Source organism: Periplaneta americana, chromosome 7 (assembly GCF_040183065.1).
Source record: "Periplaneta americana isolate PAMFEO1 chromosome 7, P.americana_PAMFEO1_priV1, whole genome shotgun sequence".
Classification (NCBI taxonomy): domain Eukaryota; kingdom Metazoa; phylum Arthropoda; class Insecta; order Blattodea; family Blattidae; genus Periplaneta; species Periplaneta americana.
Genome location: NC_091123.1, coordinates 112079999 through 112092917, shown reverse-complemented (window position 1 = coordinate 112092917; position 12919 = coordinate 112079999). Strand labels below are relative to the sequence as shown.

General features: G+C 34.0%; 1 protein-coding gene across 5 annotated transcripts in view; it reads left to right on the top strand.

The window, feature by feature from the left end:
• The window catches only part of Tomosyn (syntaxin-binding protein tomosyn), a 461514-nt gene that overhangs the window by 334107 nt on the left and 114488 nt on the right, over positions 1 to 12919 (top strand). For all 5 annotated transcript variants that reach the window (XM_069831184.1, XM_069831185.1, XM_069831182.1 and 2 more), the window contains 4 exons: positions 2810 to 3101; positions 8901 to 9147; positions 11000 to 11128; positions 11220 to 11374. In XM_069831184.1, the coding sequence (XP_069687285.1) occupies positions 2810 to 3101; positions 8901 to 9147; positions 11000 to 11128; positions 11220 to 11374 (823 nt within the window). The remainder of the gene's footprint in view (positions 1 to 2809; positions 3102 to 8900; positions 9148 to 10999; positions 11129 to 11219; positions 11375 to 12919) is intronic.

The following is a 12919-nucleotide window of genomic DNA, read 5'->3' as shown; positions in this document are numbered from 1 at the left end:
AGGTTCAAATCTGCATATAAAAAAATTAAATTATGGTTTATTTCACGATACTCGCAACTGCAAGGGTTATATCAGCGTCGCCGGTGTGCCGGAATTTTGTCCTGCAGGATTCTTTTAAATACCAGTTAATCTACTGACATTTCCGTCTGAATCTATGAGTTTATTTACTCTTAAAGCAAGGACAATAATGAACATAAAAATCAGTCAAAGGAAACAACTGGACTGACTAAATTGAACTATATATATATCTGCTTAGTCTCTACCAAGAGAAAACACACACAGTACAGTATACAGTAATGCGCAGCACTAGCTCTACTTGTAGACGTACTGACTACATTGCGCACGCACGCACGCATGCACGCAGCCCTGTCCTGCAGGTATGTACAGTACAATCAAAACAAAATTTCGATACTATAATTAGTGAATTATTCACTACATTTTAAACCGTTTTCCCGAAGAAAGGCGTAGAGGTCTATCCACCTTTCTTCCGGCAAACCCCTCGATTATTGCTACTGACACTGGTCTCCTTTTTAACAGAAGAAGAATTAGAGTGCATAGTCGAAATGTTCAGAACTGGGAACGTGGTATATTTACAGATTTAGAGATTTACCTTCATTACTACTACAATATAGTTCTCATAGTTTTCTACTCTTACACTTACTTCTGTTTGGTTTTTCATTCAGAATTTTATGCTGGGCGATTCATATAAAACTGACTTTTTCCTTATTTATTTTAACAAAAATTGGTGTTGGTAACGATGTATGAAGTCACAATACCTTTACAATAAATGCTGAAAAATAACCTCTTTTCTCGTCAAGCCACAGCTAACACGTCATTCAAAGTTCCTGGCCGTTCATTGGAGCTTCGTCTATTTTGTAATGTTCTCATTAAAATTCAAATTTTCAAGTGCCAGAAAGCTTGTAGACGTAGACTTTTTCCTTCAAGTAACCCCATAAAAAAACTGATGAAGTCAAATCTGGTGGTCTCAGTGGCAACAAGTTCTCAGAAATGATTCAGACATCAAAGAAAACTTTGGATCAGCGCCATGAACTCATTCAATGGTTGGCAAGTGGCGCCACCCTGTTGAAAAAACCCTTATATCATCTAGGAGCTCAATGAATTCCATGTTCACAGTTCCGTCGGAAAAAATTGGGCCCCATATTTTCTCTGTGAGTATTGCACGAAACTCTGGCAAGCGCTGGTAGTGATGTAGATATTGAGTCTCAATATCCTTACAGTAAATGTAAAAAAATGGCCTCTCTTCGTGTCAAGACGTTTTGTGACTAAATGCACGGTTAATTAGAAAATTAAGTTTGAAGTTTCAGTAGTCTGGCAACATCGCCGCTAGCACATTCTACTTGTGATACAGATGTAATAGATCAACGAACTTGGTATGTCTCGGTAGGTGAGCTGCTCTGCCTTGACGTTACCACTTGCTCGCATGTGGAGTGGCTTGAAATTAGAGGTTTTTCAAACTGAATTTCCACGAAAACCGTCCATGCTATTGAAATACGCCAGAGAGATAAATTATTCTTTATTAGATTTCCTATCGATATGGACAAAAATCTCGATTCTACTCGCAATAGTTATCGAATAAGAGGATGTTAAACATTTGGAGAAAACTTTCCACCAATGTAATATTATAGTTTTTTCTTATATACAACACTTTTTTTATATAATTAAATTGTCACATTAAATGATACAGTATTATAAATTATAACAAATGTAACTTAATGATAAATATTCATTAAAATGTTGAGAAAGTAATTCTTTAATTTTCCTATACATGCATAGTATGAACTATATTATTATTATTATTATTATTATTATTATTATTATTATTATTAAGTCGTTGGTGCAGTAAAATGTCCCTCTTTGTTATTTTTAAAATCTGGTAACCTAAACATATCGGGAGCCTTGCCGTGATGCCATCTGATCACTCAGCACTGAGAATCATCGGAATACAGTGTTTGCAATAGCTATGCGTGGATGAGTTCGAGCAAGCGGTGACTAAAGCACACGAAATTAGGCACAGCTAAACCCCAATGATGCAGAACTCTACTTTAATCTCAATAAATTTTTTTAAGGTTATGGGAAATTATTTTTCTGCAAAGCAAAGTCAAAAGACGTAAGTCAAAATACGTAAGTCAAAAGACTAAGCATTAGCATTTGTGGAGATGTATCAAACTCTACAATTTGGAATTTCTCGTTAGAGATCTTTCCTTCTCCATTCTGCCCTAGAGTAGTGATCGACAGAATTTTTGTCATCACACTTCTCTAGCTGAAGAGACGAATTGAAGCCGAAACAGAGAAAATGCAAAACAATAAATAGAGTTTGCACTCTTAAAATACAAGTTTATATTTTTACAGATCTTTGCCAAAGGTTTAAACCTTTTCGCCTTCAATTCGCCTCTTCAGCTAGAGAAGTGTAATGGAAAAAATTCTGTCGATCACTACTCTAGGATAGAGTGGAGAAGGAAAGATCTCTAACGAGAAATTCCAAATTGTGGAGATTATTTTTCTGTTAGTTACAACTCGTGTAATAATGACTACAACCTTGTTTCATGTTGTTTATTAACAATCTATAAATCCATCGTCTTGTAAAGCAGACCTAACCTTTCTTGTATTATAGTTCTTGTTGATTGAATTGGATTCTCTTACAGAAGTGTTTATTTTTTATAATCTAACATATTCCTTTGGAGTTTTGTCGAACCTGTGTCAAATTCTTGTTAAAATATTCAGTGTTATAATTGAGTACCCTGATATTCTTTGTAATTGTAACTGATGTGAGTTATCTTTTTCGTTTCAGATTTCCAAGATCCATATGCAATTGTGGTTCTCCTGCATAACGATTTAGTTGTGATAGATCTTCTTACACCTGGTTACCCCTGTTTTGAAAACCCGTACCCAATGGACCTTCATGAATCACCTGTTACATGCTGCACCTACCTTGCTGACTGCCCTTCTGACCTCATTCCTGCATTTTACTCTGTCGGTTCTCGTGCACAAAAGAGGACAGGTTTTAGTGAAAGGTTGTGGCCCTTATGCGGGGGAGAATGGAGTCCTACTTCATGTAGCTACAATGAAATCATCCTCACTGGGTAAGATAGACGCAATGTAATTATATTACTTTGATCTTTTCATATAGTGGGCTATCCTAAAATAATAAACACCAATATATGAAATAGCTGCAAGTATATAAAATAATCATAATTTTCGTTATTGAAGTATAAATATTTCATTCCAAAATATGTATGTCACATGTCATAGAAACCAATGAAATACCCATAGATCTGTCTAAATTATACAGATGCTAAGATGGAAGACTGAGTTTTTAGATGAGATTTATTTGGAATACTTTTTTACTAATTAATGAAATATTAAATTAAATCCAGCCGCAACAGTCCATCAAGGACCAAGGCCGACCAGCCGCCTGCTGGTCTCACGTCCACATATCTCAGCAGAGGTGAACGATCGTCTAACCAGAATGGAAGTGTCCTGTGATTAATGCTGTTATATCTGGTTTCCTTAACCAGATTTCACTCTCTATCGTAGTTCCCCAAATTTATCATGATGCTGGGTTGGTATCCGTCCCATACACTGGTCGAAATTTCATGAGAAAACCCTTTTTCCATGAGAACTCGAACCAGTGCGAATTTCATAATGCGAAGCTTAAACATAATGCCTTAGACCATGATGTGACATCAAGGTGCTGGACTTTAAATAATGATATATAATAATGCTAATAATATGCTGGAAATTTCAATGTAATCCAGTAGAAAAACTGTATCCTGTATATAAATAAGGATATAGACTTTTTTAGTTACTGAATTATAATCTGACACAGCAATGCTACAAAATAAATGCTTTAATTTAAATACATTTATTAATGTTACCGTATAACAGAAAAACCTTACCCAGAATATCAAAATAGATTTAAAAAGAGAAGATTCTGTTTAGACTGCAGTGTCTCTTGCAATTAGTAGAGAAATGAAGCTAATTAATTTACTAACATTAATTGATAGGGACCAATGGTGGGCTTATGTGAGGGCGGCAATGAACCTCCAGGTTCCTTAAAAGCCAGTAAGTAAATAATTGAATTGATTAGAGTATCAAAAAAATTTTCGGCACAGTGTAATCAATTTTTGCAACATAATTATATAAAGGACGTTCGATTAAAGACTTTATATACATAGATAAAATTGCGATAGAAACGAATTTTAAGGAAGAACGCAACACTTTTAGCCTATGACAAAAATTTACTTTATCATTGATTCTTTTTCTAATACAAATAGACATTGTCACAATGAGTAAATTGATTTAAATACACGTTACTGTATATTACAGAGCACTTGATACGATTTTATTCGCAGAAAATCAGGTATTAATAGCCAATTCAGAAGAAATACAAATGAAATCACATTCTAAATCAAATAAATAACCAAACAATGTTTAATATGAAGATCCATATCTAACACTAACATTTTATGTTACAAAATACTCTGTCTAATTAAAAGTTAAAATTGTGATTGAAAAAGAATATTCATCGAAGAAATTAATAGCTTCAGTTACGGTACTGGTACGATATTTTGGTTATAATATGTCATGTGTCATATGTTTGTATATGAAAGTAACGAATTAAATAAATATATAATTGAGAAGTTTGATGGAATAAGGACAACTCGAAAAAGTGCATTTTGACAAAAACTAAATTGAAAACTTATATTAAACTACTTAAAATATGACTTTTCTGCATTTCTTTGGTAAAGTGGATATTTATAGATATATGTTTATTTGTCATCAACATTTATATCAGTTATGGTGTACGACAACTTATGTACATGGGTTTCACCATAAATGAAGTGGATATTAGAGAAGACAAATCTATGTTTGAAATATTAGACTTTGCTTTTCTTTTAGAAATAGTTATCTAAATATAAATGAAGATTTACGCCCTTTTTCCATCAAATCATTCATTTTTTTTTTTACTTTTCTGTAAATTAAAAGTTACTTTCTTAAAAATTATAATTCTGTTATTGAAATGTGTGTTTATGATGAATACTACAAGATTGAGTAATACGATAAAAGCCAATAAAGTAGACTACCTTATTTATCACAAATATAGCAATCAAATGCTCTTCTTTTTTGACTAAGTGTCTTGTCACTTTCACTGTCGAAAGAGAATTAATCTCTTCGACACATTGTTCTTGGTCTTGTTGGTCATCTTGAGGTGCAATTTGCTCAAACCATGCCCTAACTGGATCTGGAACAAATCAGCAGAGGCTTTTAACATCAGACAACTTGGCTGTTGTCACACTTGGTTTTTCTACTGGAGTCAACATTATTTCTTCAGGAAAAGGTTTCTTGATATACTTGAAGGATGTAAACATCATTGTGTAGGTTTACGATGCAAGAACTGTTTCATCAGTAGACCACTATAGTCTGATATACGATTGAATATTGAAGAGAAATTTGCCCCTAGATTTTTGATAAAACAAATCTATGGGATGATTCTTCCAGTCTTTTAACATTGCACTCGCGTCAATGACTTGGAGAGACTCGAGATTCTCCCTGCATGCACTTAAAATATCAACATATTCTTCTTTGGCAGTTGTCACACCTGACTTCAAACTGCTGCCCTGATCTCCAGAATGTTAATATTGACTTGACATTTGGTGAGAGGAAATTCAAACATTTGATGGAAAAGAGACGTAACCTCTTTGATGCCCTTATTCCATCAAACTCCTCAATTTATGCCTATATGTGAACTTGGCTTGGCATTCTGAGGACTGGACCTGGCACGGATCTTTACACTTAGGCTTGATTTCGCTCATTTGCGCCCTATATATTCGATGATTGTTCACCAAGTCCGGCAGATGATCCGAATCCGATGCTGACAGATGGGTATCCTGCCTCAAACTGTTAGGACCAGGTCCCATCCACAGACGAATAGCCTAATAAGTTCAATGCCTTTCTTAAGAGTATTATATCAGCATCAGAAACCCGTACTACCCCCAAAACTTCATCACAGCCTGTTTTCAATATTGCAGACGAGAGATGAAATGTGGAAAAGGTTGAGGGTATTGGTGGAGTGATAGAGGAAACGGGAGAACCCAGAGAGAAACCTCTGAGACGTCTGCTGTATTCATCATAAATTCCATCATGACTTATTTACTAACAAAATTTCGTTTACATTAGCTTTCCTGCCTTGTTCATGAACAGATTTTATTAAAGACTGATACACAATAAACCGGGAACGAGAACCAGAACGAGAACGTGAAGTGAAGAATGTGAATGTAAAGATTATTGATTCACAATAAACCGAGCAAGGAAACGACTATGTATAGCGATATGTATGTCAATAATGATATGTAAAGTCGATATTATGCATTCTGATGTTACTTGTGTATATATGACCACTGATATTCTCTCATGAGTACAAGCCGGCGTACATAAACACAGGTTAACCACCTTCGAAATTTAAGGCATGGAATATTTAAGAATTCAATTCACGTGGTAGTCTGATCACATATATGCGTAGCATTTATATTGAAAATGATTCTACTGAATTCTTGGGTTAGTTTCAAGCAATGAATGAACAAAAAATTATGTCAGGCATCCTTGCTACAAAATATTCTACGACCAGATTGCTTTTTGATGACAACAGAATGAACCTAGTAGGCTGTGATCGGAAACGAGAATGGCAAAGTTAAAACTTGGCCAACCGAACATGAGTTCCCGTTTCTGGGCTCTGGCAAGCTGTTCGTTAATTGTGAATGCTCACATTTAAATACGTTTATTTTAACAAATTTTCCATTCTCGTTCTCGCCATTTCTGTTCCCGTTTATTGTGGATCAGCCTTAACTTTTGTAACAGTTTATGTGGAGTGACAAATGAGAGCTTGTTTATAGGCCTACAGATAATATCTGCCTGTTACTTATTGTGTTGTTGTCCAGTAAAGTCCAGCGTAACATTTAAATGTGCACAAGCTGCAGAACGAAGTTATTGCCCTTATAAAACTAATTTATCATTATGAAACTGAGCAACCAGAAAATGATTCAATAGTTTGATTATGTGAATTTAAAAAATAAATGAAACACCTGAAAAATGTTTAGGTACATTTAACTACAAGAATTTAAATGTGACACCAAAGACAGTGAAACAAAAGCTGATAACAGAAGTGTATGAATCAGCAGTTAATAGATGTTCCAAAGTTAAAGTTGTACATCTCTGACAGAAATATTTTACGGTAATTGTTTAATTGTTTACTTTGGTCCGAATTGTATTATTTCGTTAAAAATTAAAATAAAAACAAGAAGTACGGAAAAAAATAAGAAAATAATTTAATTCGGCCATAAAAACAACCTTCTTCAACCTTAATTCTGTCTTTTCTTGTAGTTTTTCCTGTGCCACACTTTCAACAAGCTTTATTTTTTCTGTATATCTATCATTTTGCAGAAAATAATAATACTGCTCTTGATAACTATTGCTTCTTGCCTAGATCCATGCTGTAAATCTGTTAACTTTTCTGATATGTGGTGTGAACAGAAAGTTAAAGAAAGTAAGTAAAGAATTTAATAAACATTGTTAGCAAAATGCTAATGTTAACATTAATGATGTAGATAATTAATGAACGATGTTCACCAACTTTGGCTTGGATGCATTGTAATACAGAACAGTAGTCTACATATTTTAGAATTTGTTCTGCATAATAATTCATTTTATATTCTAAATTACCGGTAATTCAAGGAAATGGAATAAATAAAATAGAATTAATACGCAATACCTATGTCCATATCTGAATAAGATAATACTAGACAGAATGACTGAAAAAGACTAATTATGTAGAAACCAAGTAGAATAGAAGATGCTGAGGGACACTATGAAGATGGAACTGATTGGCACGTGTCTAAACTGTGAATTACCAGTATTATAAAAATAAATCTCTCGCCTACAATCATTGAATAGATTATTAGAGTTCTGTTAAGAAATGAAAGTTTCATAGTAGGCTATAGTAAAAATATTTTACAGAATATCGTGATGTATACAGATATATATGATTCAAAAGGTAAGGTCAACTGGTGAGGAGATGATTCAGGGCGACATTTGGAAGGGGGAAATTCTTTGTCTGTTCTATTTATTTGCAACCGTTTCAGAGTTACAACAGGTCAAACAATTAATTCACATCTCAAGATACTTACAATAAATACTAATTTACCCTCAGTTGTTTTGATCTAGGTTTGTTTACAAAGCATGATTTCCGCCATTGATGAAATGACATTGGAACACACGCTGTGAAATGTGATTGGCCAGCACGGTCCCCTACTTAACGTCTCTGCACTTCTTTGTATGGGATTTTATGAAAGAAAAGGTGTACACTATGGAGATTACAGACAGAGATCATCTGATCCAACGAATTAATGAAGCTGCAACAGACATCAGACTACGAAACTGGCTGTTAGATCTTGTGCACAGCGCAGTAAGAGAACGCACCCAGGCATGTTTGCTTGCAAACAGAGGACATTTTGAGCAGCTGCTCTAATAAAGTACTGTAAATTAGTTTTTGAGCAGATACTCCAATAAAGTACTGTAAATTAGTAATTAATACTGTAAGTCACCTTAGTTGTGAGTAAATGTTTGACCTGTTGTAACTCTGAAACGGTTACAAATAAATGAAACTGACAAAGGACTTTCCTGCTCTAAATGTCTCCCTGAATCATCTCCTCGCCATTTGGCCTTACCTTTTGAGTCATCCTGTATATTGACATTTTAATCTAAGAAACATACATGTGAAACAAATCTCAAATGAAGAGACAAGAAATCTATAAACAATAATCTTAAAATTGATTGCATAATTATTTGTTCCAGTTACCTGAAAAAATTTCTCTCTATTTTTCTAGACATGCGGATGGTAGCATAAAGTTTTGGGATGCATCAGCAGGCACCCTGCAAGTTCTGTACAAATTAAAAACAGCTAAAGTATTTGAGAAACCTAGATCCAGGAGCGTGGATGGTACAGATGAAGACCCATTTGCAATACAGTTAATATCTCTCTGTCCCGAGAGTAGAAAACTGTGTGTGGCAGGCGCTAGCAGTCATGTAGTACTTTTTAAATTCAGGAAGCTGGAGTCAGTCTCAGAAACAGTTGTAAGTTGTGTGATAGTTTCTTTAGATAAAGTATATATAGCAGAGAATGAAAGAAGGTGATGTCGGTATTAAGATGGTAAGTACTTGATTTGTTTTCATATTTTTACTTTATAAGAATGGTTGAGACAGTCACTGTTTCAAATAAACAACAAATCGGTAATTGGTATTTGGTAAGGCTTTCGAGTAATTACCGGTAAATAATCTGTTAACAACAGGCAGTAGTTCACATGGTTAATATTCTTTAACAGAAAAGTATAAATAAAGTTAATAGATATAAGTTATTTTTCTTATCCTGTTTTCTGAAATTCTTATACATCAACACTAAACAATCATGAGGGCGCACTATTAGTCTAACGGCTAGAGCATCAACTATTCTTGCTAGAGACACAAGTTTAAAATTTCAGCCAGTTCAACTATCATTTGTGATAGATAAAGACGGTATTATGGTTGGTTTTCTGGAAGTATTTCCATCCACCACCACCACCATCACCACCATCGTCATCGTCGTCATAATAATAATAATAATAATAATCATCATCATCATTCTTGCTACAATAAAGTATATCTAACTTCCCATGATTCTGCAGTTTCGGCATATGACTCCAAGAAGGAAAACATGTGGATTATTCATGTTTGTAAGAATGTAACCACTATTAGGGAAAATAATAATTATAACTTCTCTAAACTTCCTCAGCTGTGGCTTAAGTCATAACATTATTTTTAGAATCATTACTATATTCATTTCCTCTTAATACAGTACCATGAATAGAGTGCTACAAAAAGTATGCCGACGTGTTTTTGTTAAACTTTACTGTTCATTACATTTTGCAGTGAAATTAGTGGATCTGTTCTTTCTCCAACATGGACGAGCTCATAATACCGGTACTGGCTATTGAGCTCATAATACCGGTACTGGCTATTCTTCATGTGTTCTTTGAGCTGAGATTTCATTTTTTTTACACATATGAATTATGTCAGAGTAATACTTTTTTTTTTTTTTGCAGCCAAAAAGTACAAAAAGAAACAACGTTTTTTTTCTTCTACAATTATACACAATCATTTGCTCTTCAGATGTAAATTGTGATAGGAAATCATGTGCTTCTCAATTTTAGCACATTTTAAAATTGTTAATTTATGTTTAAATGAGGAATTGACATTCCTAGTTCTTTTACTTTAACTCTCCATTACACGATAAGGCTGAAAAGAAAGTATTCAATAAAACACTAATTATATTCATTATCTTTAACTTTAGCTCTAAAGGCCACTATCTGCCACTGCTAAAAAGTAAAAATCATGGAAAAGCTTCCTTTGATCTGGTAGACTCATAAGCGAAGTTATTCAGTACCGTATTTGTAGATGCTCATGGCGTTTAGAGATTTCTTGGAAAACTGCATGAAGACATGCTTTAAATGATAATTTCAAATATCGCTAGGCATACGCCTCCAGATACAAATAACATTTTATTGCCAGTTTGTTCATGACACGAACTTAGTGTTTATACAAATGCTGAAATCGAGTGTACCTAGTTCTTTCTTCGATCAACAAAATTTTAGCTGGATACTCGTGCTTCTGCACAACAGAGAGATGTAACAAGTCGTGTCCTGCGAGTTATTTGAAAATAATTTCTAAATACACACCATCATGTTTAACAATTTTTAACGTTTCTGAGGCAAAAAGAGAAAGACCATTCCTAGATTAGTCTCTATGTCAAAGCCCTTCCCATGTGTTATTACTAATTAAATTTATAATCAGCATTCGCATCATATCTGGAAGCTAAAAAATATACATAATATAATTCATTTTATGTTCTGGTACAATTTTATGTTTATTAACTAGTTCTTAATGTTAACAGATGTTGGAAATTCCCATTAACTGTGAGGTACCTGAAGAAGGGGACTGCTCTCCTGAATATGAGTACCCACCTCGCCCAAGCCTTAGCATGGCTTCCAAAACTGATTCGGGTGAAGGAGAGAGCAAAAAGGTAAATACTTAAATGTAATTATTTTGTTTTGCTATACATTAAAAGTGTAATATTTATGAAAAATGTAATTCATTTCATTTTATTTTTCCAGTCTTCACTGGAATATGCAACCCCATTGAGAGTACGTACAGGACCACAGAAGAAACCTCCAGGTTTCCAGGCACATCTTGTTTGCTTAACACCTCTCACGAATGGAGAATTGCCTAGTCAGATCACATCTCTCAGTATCAATTCCTCCTATGGCCTGTAAGTACACACAAATTTATATATAGTTACTTAGCCTGAAAATATTAATATTATTTTTATAGCTGTATTTAATTTCAGTAAGGATGGGTGTCCATTTTTTCTGTTTTCGGATTCTTAATGATTCTTAATAAGAAAAGGCTTCTCTATCAGATCACAAACGCTGCTAGTCCAACTCCCAATAGTTTACCTAAGAGAATCTGTATTGTACAAGGTCGGAAATCAGTGTCATTCTTGGGGCACTAAGGGCGAATGTGGACTTCCAACTTTAGAATTCACAATAATGTTATTTTCATGGACAATCGCCTTTATGGTTAACAGTTTTCTTCATGTTCATAAGGCGATAGTCTACAATCAATTGAGACAGTAGCCGGAAAATGGGCCTATAGGTCTATAGGCCCTTTTTCGGGAGAATGTTTAATTCGATTCTCCGTTTTAAAATCTACTTGCTTACCGGTACGTAGTTTCGTTTCAATATCTTGTAAACAGAGGGCAGAGTAGCTAATTGAATGAACCCATGCACTCTTGCGTAGTTGTGGAATTCACCAAACATCAGTGAAGATGATCCTCAAAGTGAGTGTGAGTCCATCCAGGATGCGTACTAAAGTGTAAACTGCACTCTGAAGATACATTTTGAAATGAGTGTGAATCCATTCTAGATTAAAACTAAATAATCTGTAATCTGTATCCAATAGATATTCTTGTACATCTTGATTACACAATTTTGAACACTATATCACACGCAATATGTATTATATGCCTTTCTTGTGTTAAATTTTACCGTACCTGGTTAACATGTTTCAGCCTGTTATGGGCTATCTTCAGAACTGGTTGTTGCTGGTCTTGGCACCTTTTGTTTGCATTCCCTGTGGGGGTGTGTTTGTGTAGTGTAATGTGGAGTCAAAGAGTGTGTGTGTTCTAAAATTGAGTTGTGTGTTGAGAATTTCATTTGGATTTGTTTTTGTGTGTCTGTATATATAGATATTCTTGATTTTCACGTATTCGGTACAATTTATGATGTAACTATGGACTATACATGTATGTAAGAAATATAATTTTACTAAAATGATGATGAACTTGTAAACCTCTGTAATGTGCACTGTTCAATGCTGATGTTTAATTTCTGCTAAAATATAATCATATTGAAAGTATTTTGATAAAATAAACTTGTTCTTTGGAAAAAGGGCCTATAAAATACTGTAATTTTTATATATACTGTATATAAAACACTATTAAAGTCGAAATGCATTATTTAACAAAAACTTGCAGGCAAATATTATTGTAACAGTATGCAAATTGTTATTTTGATAAAAGTGCATTCAAATCGCAATTACATAAAAATAAATCTTTCAATCTTTTCTCGAAACATGACTTTTGCTTATGGGCCCTTTTTCCAGATACCGCCTCAATTTCATTTCGTTTTTTGCCCCTCTTGAAAACCTCATAATTGTGACAACAGCCCTTAGAGAAAAAATTTACGGAATTATATTCCACTATCTATCCATTTATGTACCTTTGTGTACCATATTTATCCCTAATCTACATTTT